This window comes from Solanum lycopersicum, chromosome 1 (genome assembly GCF_036512215.1).
Source record: "Solanum lycopersicum chromosome 1, SLM_r2.1".
NCBI lineage: Eukaryota > Viridiplantae > Streptophyta > Magnoliopsida > Solanales > Solanaceae > Solanum > Solanum lycopersicum.
In genome coordinates, this window is record NC_090800.1 from 72,718,466 (window position 1) to 72,727,120 (window position 8,655).

Genomic DNA, 8,655 nt, shown 5'->3' on the forward strand with positions numbered 1-8,655 from the left:
GTTTGGAATTTTGGAACTTTTTAGATCACTATGAAGTGAACCCCAAATCAAGTCCTCCAGTACTCTGTAGAATCTGTTACTTGCACAAGGTGAAAATAATACTCTCCTAGTCATCATCAGAGACCAAAAGAAAAAAGAACAGATTCTCATATCAGGAAACTGTTCTTTTTTCCTAATTGGGACAAAAAAGCATACCTGGAAGAAAATGTAAAGAATAGCATGCTTTGTCTGAAAGGAAGAAACTCATTAACTCAATTTGGTCAAATGTATCTTTCAATCCAATTTTACTTCTCCTCTTTCTTCCTCACTTCCAAAAAGCCACCCCCACCCCAATCCTCCACTTACCCTACACTCTTACCATGGTTAAAAAGATACATTTTACTTTTCAAGTTGGAAAAAATTTGGTATGGTTTAAAGGTGTCTTGAGAAAAGGGGTTTGGGGGTGATGAAAAAGTCACTAGATTTGGTCTGCACAAATGGGAGACATCAACTTGGAATAACAGTATGGCCCCTACCAGTACCATTACATTCAATTCCAGTTCCTGCCTCCCATCAGTACATGTAGAGGTAATGACTAACTTTGTCTTATTCTTCTTTTTAAGTGAGGCAAGTAGGGACTATAATTAAGCAATTATACATTTCTTGCTAAATTACAGGAACTCAATTTTATTAAAGTGCATCAGTTAGGGACCTCACACAATATAATCAGACTCTTACAAGTACCAACAATTACATCCAGTTTCAGTTCTTTACCTCTTGACAGCTGCCAAACTGATTTCTTTTGCAGCCGAGATCTTTTTTTCTACTTTTGGAGTGGGATAGGGAGGATATTGTTGGAGTTGTGGAACCTGATATTTTGTCTTGACGTTGTGAATTAGACAATTCTTTCCACAATCATTGCAGGTCTGGATAGGATGTTTTGGACGCCTCCACAGATATTTTGGGTTCGAGTATTGGGAATAGAGAACCTTTCAGTAGACAACGTGAGTTGTGATTAATCACGACAGTGAACTTTGGCTAGTTAAACTTGAAAAATTATCTTTAGACAAGAGTTCACCCTTAATGCAACTTAACAGAGGAGTGGAAATATTTTGCTTTGATCAGTGAAACTAATACACTATATTCAAAAGATATTTTAAAAAAGTAGCAAAAGAGGAAAGAAAAGACAAAAAACAACTCAGAATTGTATTCAAAATGACAGAACACAGGATGCTGATGCTATGATCCATATTGAAGGTTGGTGATTGGATGGGAAAGGCAATCAATTATACATTTTGTATGTGAACATTTCTAAAAAATATAGAATTTGCATGACTGAGAATTTATTAGTTAGGGTCCTACACAATAGCATAGAGATGCATCAAAGTTGGCCACTCTTAATAGTCTTAACAGACAGCCATAGTGTACTATTATTGCAGCTAACAAACTGGTATCTTTTGCAGCCCAGCACATTTTTTTCTCTTTTGGAGTGGTAGGGAATAGGGACTAGGGAGTATTTCTTGAGTTCTGGAGCCTAATTTGTCTTGACATGAACTGAACGGTGTACGACTGTGTCGCTTTTTTCAACCTGGACACGGTGAAGTTGAATTCTGCTTAGAGATGTGAGTACCACTGACTAGACAGTTAGACCCTCTAGACTTTACCCTATAGCATTACAGTGACAACCTCAACTAATTGAATGTATGAGGGAGGTGGTGACATATAAGGACCAATCTTGAAAGACCATTCTTTCGTCTGAAATGCCTAACCGTCACACCAATCATTTGGAGGCGGTATACTGCTAGGTGGGGTAGTTTATCTAGGATGTACGCCTCCTAAATAGTATAGACGTATGTGAAGGCAGACTTAAGCTAAGATTACACTCGTGAGCATAATGGTATAACCCTTATTGGCTGTGAGACTATTGGTTGAACACCACGCACAAGCGGAGAAAAAACAAAGCAAAATGAATTTTTCTCTTCGGGGGAAAAATTCTTTGATTGCATGTTGAATACAAAAACATGTCTTTCTTATTCCACTAGCTAAACCAAATTCTTACATGTCCTTTTCGTTATTACAACCTTCTTTTTTTATGTCAAAGACCAGAAGCTACGCACAAATTCTCATTGGAACTTAGTTATTGTTAACAATGATGTCTATTTTATTTAAGTCTTTCCGTAGCACCATTAGATTTTTAGCAAGCTGTAAATTTTGTATGTACATATTCCTGTGGCTCGGATGAGTATTCTTGCTTATATCACTACGGATATAAACACTTTTTTTGTTCTTGTGAACATAACATCCCCTTATTCTTTGCTCTTCTGGAACTGGTGCAAACATAGGTGCTCTCTTCTATGTTGTTTCTCCTTAATTACTGATGGTATCGGGGAAACCAGTGCGTGGGATGCTCGTTTAGCCTCTATATTCATCTCGTTCCTTATTTACCTACGTGCAATGCCTTTTTAAGAACTTTTTGTGTACATTTACAGAAAAAGTAGCTAAGAAGGAAAGAAAAGACAAAATAAACTCTTCATATTAGGAAAGAACTGTACTCAAAACTCAAGATGCTGATGCTATGATCCATATTGGTGGTTGGTGATTGGATGTAAATGCAAACAATTATAGATTTGTATGTGAACATATATAGAACTTGCATGACTGAGAATTTATTAAAGTGCATCAGTTAAGGACCCACACAATAATATAGAGATACTCATTCTTTACCCTCTATAAGTACTTGACATATTTCTGAATTGTATGCCTAACAAAGCATAGACTTTTACTATCTTGACTAGAAAAAGACTCCATTTTTTCCAAAAAACAAAGTTGTAGTGTTAGAAAATGGCTCCAGTGCCAAGTTTTCCTGTTAAAGTTGGTCACATTGATGATGTTCAAGAACTGAAAAAGATTAAACCATCTTCTATTCCTGAAAGATTTGTAAGAGACATGATAGAAAGACCAAAACTTGCCACAGTTACTACTCCATCTTCTTGTAGTCTTAACATTCCTGTTGTTGATTTGTCGAGAATCTCGAATAGCCAGGATTTCCATAATGAAATCATGAAGCTTTCTACTTCTTGTGAAGAGTGGGGATTCTTTCAGGTATGTTACTTGTGTTTACAACATACTGATTACTAAAACACCTAAGTTGCACTTGTGTCAGATCCTCCTAAAATGCACTAGTTTTGAAGGATCAACATAGCAAAATACTATAGGCTTTCTAATTTTGTTCCTTTTTATCATTGTTTAAAGGTGATTAACCATGGGATTGACTTGGACTTACTGGAAAAGATGGAGAAAATAGCTATGGAGTTCTTCATGTTACCTTTAGAGGAGAAACAGAAATATCCAATGGCTCCTGGAACAGTTCAAGGTTATGGTCAAGCTTTTGTCTTCTCAGAAGATCAAAAACTTGACTGGTGTAACATGTTTGCTCTTGGTGTGGAACCTCATTTCATTAGGAACCCAAAACTCTGGCCAACAAAGCCACTTGATTTTAGGTAAGCTTAAGCTTTAGCTACAGAAAAAAGTATCGAAAAAATACAACTGTTGCATTAGCAAGTGTAAAAATTTGTAGGGACCACCTACTAGTTTTCAACAAGAAAAGTTCATTTTTCTTGTTATGGTGGTGTCTGGTCAATTTGCGCACACTTGATTGTATACTCTCACCAGCACAGATATTGAGTAACTCTGAAATGAAATAAAGGCTTGGGATATCATCTAGCGACTAGCCGTTGTGTGCAATATTTTAGTCACACCCTGAATAGATGCTCAGTTTTCGCTCTTTTTGCAGTGAAACGGTGGATATATACTCGAGAGAGATAAGGAAACTATGCAAGAAGTTGTTGAAATACATAGCGATGAGTCTTGGATTGAATGATGATATTTTTGAAGAAATGTTTGGAGTAGCTGTACAAGCAGTGAGGATGAACTACTATCCAGCATGTCCTAGACCAGATCTTGTTTTGGGATTAAGTCCCCACTCAGATGGAAGTGCACTAACAGTGTTGCAACAGGGTAAATGCAGCAGCTCAGTTGGCCTACAAATACTTAAAGACAATGTTTGGGTGCCTGTTCAACCAATTCCAAATGCACTTGTTATCAACATTGGTGATACCATTGAGGTGTGTGCACTTGTTCTGTTATATTGTGCTAATACGTTATATTGCGATGACTACTGAACAATAAAGCCTTTGATTCGTTGTATTCGCGTACCACAGGTTCTAACTAATGGGAGATACAAAAGTGTGGAGCATAGAGCAGTGACACATCAAGAAAAGGATAGACTATCTATTGTGACATTTTATGCACCAAGTTATGAAATTGAGTTAGGGCCATTGGAAGAATTGGTTGATGAAAATAACCCTTGTAAGTATAAAAGGTACAATCATGGAGAGTACAGCATGCACTATGTTACAAATAAACTTCAAGGGAAAAAGACTCTTGAGTTTGCCAAAATCTATGACAAGTAATTAATAATCCTCTATAGAGACACACTATTAACTTGAGATGTAGACTATTGACATAATAATAATGTCTTTTGTAAATTCAGTGGGCAGTTTGTGTACTGTTAATATGGAAAGTTCTCTTTGTATAACCTACTTATTGGAGTATAACATAATGGAAGCAAAGTGGGGTCTTTGTGTTTGAAAATTGTGTCCTTTAGTCTTTTTGTTCCTCTTAATGCTTTTCAAAAAGGACCTATTCTCTCCGTTCTTAAATACTTGTCATGTTATATTTTATACGTTTTTATAGATTTACATCTCTCTCCGTTCTTAAATACTTGTCATGTTATATTTTGTACGCTCCTAAAGATTTGCATTAATTAGAAGATAATTTAATTACATTATTATTATTTGTTAACCACTCTATCTATTGAAAAAAAGGGTTTAATGTATCTCAACTTTATTATTTAAAGAGAAAAAAGTAAGAAAAAAATTTTAAAATCATTTTCTTCCGTATATATTGTAATTTATTTTTGTATTCGTAAAAGATAGGGGATATATGATAATTTTACAAGAAAATTAAAAAAAATAAATTTGACAATCAGAATTCTAATTAGACATTGAATAAAAAAAAAGTCAAATGAACGTGAGGAAAAGATTAAATATACCCCTATATGAATGTCTTGTTTTAATCAAAGTTATATAAAATAGGGCATATATGATAAATTTACAAGAAAGTTAAAAAAATAATTTGACAATCAAAGTAATGCATTCAAATTAGACATTAAATAAAAAAGTCAAAAGTACGATTAAATATACTCCTATTAATGTCTTGTTTTAACCAAAAAAATAAATAAATTTGACAATCAAAGTAATGCATTCAAATTAGACATTAAATAAAAAAGTCAAAAGTACGATCAAATATACTCCTATTAATGTCTTGTTTTAACAAAAAAAAATAAAATTTGACAATCAAAGTAATGCATTCAAATTAGACATTGAGTAAAAAAGTCAAAAGTACATGTGAAAAAGATCAAATATACTCCTATTAATGTCTTGTTTTAACCAAAAAAAAAAATTAAAATTAAATTTAAAATTGATTTTTTTCACTTCAATTAGAGAAAAATGATATACATGAGTCATTTGTGTAACATCAAAGATATATATGTGTTATATTTATAACGATATCTCTCCATTTTTATGACTAAGGATAAAAATGAAAACAAACAACTAATTATGTCTTGATTTTCTAAAATAACAAGCGTTATTTTTAGTAAAGCGAACAAATACCAAGGTAGTCTCTATGGGAGCTTCATTCACTATTGTGGCTACAAAGATTCTTAATGAGGGAAGAAGGATTGTAGAATTATGAGAGGAAGGCACCACCACCCCATGATTTTCAATAGAATCACTTAGACAAAACCATTGGTTTTCCATTGTTTAAGGGGGAAAAAAATGTCCCAACTTATTCTTTATGACTAGTGGAGGAAGATTAAAGATCCCACTAGGCACTTATACTATACAACCAAGTTGTCATGACATTTTGGTCAATCCTATGTTCAAAGTTGAAACTTTTATTTAACTATTAACAAGAAGAAGAGTTGGGTATAGCAATTAGCTAAGTGTCAACATCCTGCTAGTTATTATACATAAATTTAAGTTTCAACTTTAATTTAAGTATTACCAAGAAGAAGAGGGTGTGCAAAGATCAAATTGATTATTAAATTGAATCAATAAAAGTATTATTGATTTGTTATTATTGAGTTATTGAATTAACAATTTTTAATGGTTTTTTTTTTAAAAAAAAAAATTATTGGGTTATCAGTTTGGTATTGATTTTGAACATTAGGTTATTGGATAGATTGATAATCCATTAAAATTAAATATTATATATTAATTTCAATACCTTATATTTTCTTTCTTCTTTAGCTTTCTATTTTCTATTCACACTTCACAGTGACTTTGAGTTCAAAACTTCATATTATAGAAAACGTTAAAATCTAAAGTGAGAATGCTATTTCTCTTTAAAAAATTTTTTACACTTGTATAGTTCTTTTCAGGCTTCCTATTATTGTTTCTATTTTATAAGCATTTGTATAGTTACATTATTGTTTTGTCAACATCAAATTTATTAGAAAAGCCATCTACTTGTTTTATAAGTATTACTTATTAGTTAAATAGAAAACCGAACAGTTAAGGATCAAAATCGATAAACTGAAAATGGATAAAAAAATATATTATTGGTTTAACATATTTAAAATTGAAAAACCACCCGATAATACATAAATTAAAACGAACAGACCGATGCACCCCCTAGTTGGTATGTAGCCAATGTAGCGTTTTTGGCGGATTCTTTTTTTAAAAAAGTTAACGCAACATCTTTATAATTTTTTTTAAATCGCTGTGTAGGTAGCAATTTTAATGGGAGTTACTTTTTTTTTTTTGGGAAAATTGTTGTGTTGACAACGATTTCTGTACATTTTTTTGTTCTGTCTTTTTTAAAATAAGGCATCTATCAAAGCAATTTGTTTTATTTTTTTTTTAATTTTCTGCCAATTATTTTTTTTAAAAAAAAATCATATGAAATATTGGTAATTTGTTTTTCTGATTTTGGTCAAAATAAAAATCGCATTACAATGTTAATAAAGATTTCACTAAATGATTTTATTTTTTTAAAAATCCAAATTATTTATTTTTTAAAAATTGCTGCAGTTGCCGCATATATATATATATATATAAATGCTGATTATATATATTTTTCGGAAAATTGCTGGTATTTTTTAACAAAAAAATCGTTGCCAAATAGCAATTTTGGTGGAACTTTTTTTTAAAACACAAATCACTGCCAATTATTATTTTTAAATCATAAAATTTACTTTTTTAAAAGAATTCAACAACATTTAATACGATTTTAAGAAATAAAATGATAGCAATATTTTATAAGAAAATAATTAATGAACTAAAATAGTTACCTAACAGCCAAGATACCAAATTTTCAAAAAGAAGAAAAAAAAGTTTCAAGATTTCGCTGCCCTGACAGCGATTTTCTAAAAAAAAAAAATAAATTTAAAATCGCTGCTCATGCCGCATTTTCGTTATATATATATATATAATGAAAACGCGGCATGAGCAGCGATTTTAATTTTTTTTTATTTTTTTATGAAACGCTGCATAGACAGCGATATTTTTGTAAAAGTGAAAATAGTTCGGACAAAATCGCTGGTAGGTCAGTGATTTTGCCCTTTTGGTTAAAAAAAAAATTAATGTACCCCTTTGTAATTTTTGACAATTATTTTTGCTCTTTAGGCTTCGGACTCAAACTTGGATACACTCCCAATCAGCCACATGACATAGCAAGTGATTCAAATTCTTATAGGAGCATGAAGCTCTTATTAATAAATAAAAACTGAGAGAAGTGTTAAAAACACTTCTAAACTTGACGAGAATTTACGGGTATATTTCACTCATATTGCAAATCATGGGTGTATTTCAATTTATTAGTCAACTAAATGATTGTTTTTCAAAATATCAATAGTTCGTGAATGAAATAAATAATTCACGCTGAATTTAAAAATATTTTCAATACTTTTCTGTTATATTCTTGTAAATTGAATCAAGACATAATTAGGATTTAGGGAGCTAGAAGAGTGAAGTTTTAGCATTTTTGGTCTAAAAAGTATGCAGAATAAAGCAAGTTAGGCTTGGTACAATTTAGCCACAACATATCTAGCAAGTTCATCCCAAATAAAGAAAAGAAAGAAGAAGAAAAATATTGCCATATTCCAAATCAAAGATAAACGAAATCTTCGCAAGGAATCTAAACCAAACATATATTCGTAATTAAAGACTTCATATGTTGACTCTTTTGAATGTGACATTCATCTTCAAAATAATCTATAAAATAGTTCTTATATTACTTGCACGATGTACACTAAAGTAATAAATATATGATACATATCTTTTGACATAAGCTTTATGCTTGATATGACTATTCAATATGTTTTTAGATCGATCGTATTCATCGTGACTTACTAGTTTCAATAATTTACTTCGTTCTTTTCACTTTGCTAGTATAATAAAAATAAACCAAACATATATTTGTAACTAAGACTTCATATGTTGACTATTTTGAGTGTGACATTCATCTTGAAAATAATCTATAAAATAGTTCTTATATTACTTGTACGATGTACATTTAAGTGAAATGTATGAGACATGTCTTCTACCATAA

At 31.5% G+C, this 8,655-nt stretch overlaps 1 protein-coding gene across 3 annotated transcripts; it reads left to right on the forward strand.

Moving 5' to 3' along the window:
• The first annotated feature begins 367 nt into the window (after positions 1–367).
• Positions 368–4,632, forward strand: LOC101266862 (protein LATERAL BRANCHING OXIDOREDUCTASE 1). Of its 3 annotated transcripts, none has more exons than XM_010322762.4 (5): positions 396–567; positions 657–3,081; positions 3,232–3,479; positions 3,773–4,103; positions 4,200–4,632. In XM_010322762.4, the coding sequence occupies exons 2-5, from the start codon at positions 2,821–2,823 to the stop codon at positions 4,449–4,451; spliced, it is 1,092 nt and encodes a 363-aa protein (XP_010321064.1). In that variant the 5' UTR covers positions 396–567; positions 657–2,820; the 3' UTR covers positions 4,452–4,632. The 3 variants fall into 3 exon arrangements, with proteins under 3 accessions (XP_025886478.1, XP_010321064.1, XP_025886477.1); XM_026030692.2 differs by having other exon boundaries at positions 443–567; positions 904–3,081; XM_026030693.2 differs by lacking the exon at positions 657–3,081 and having other exon boundaries at positions 368–567.
• The last annotated feature ends 4,023 nt before the right edge of the window (positions 4,633–8,655 follow it).

Coding starts and splice junctions, on each gene's coding strand:
- LOC101266862 (XM_010322762.4), top strand. CDS start 2,821: ATGGCTCCAGTGCCAAGTTTTCCTGTTAAAGTTGGTCACATTGATGAT. Junction 3,082..3,231: donor AAGAGTGGGGATTCTTTCAG/GTATGTTACTTG, acceptor CATTGTTTAAAG/GTGATTAACCATGGGATTGA. Junction 3,480..3,772: donor ACAAAGCCACTTGATTTTAG/GTAAGCTTAAGC, acceptor CTCTTTTTGCAG/TGAAACGGTGGATATATACT.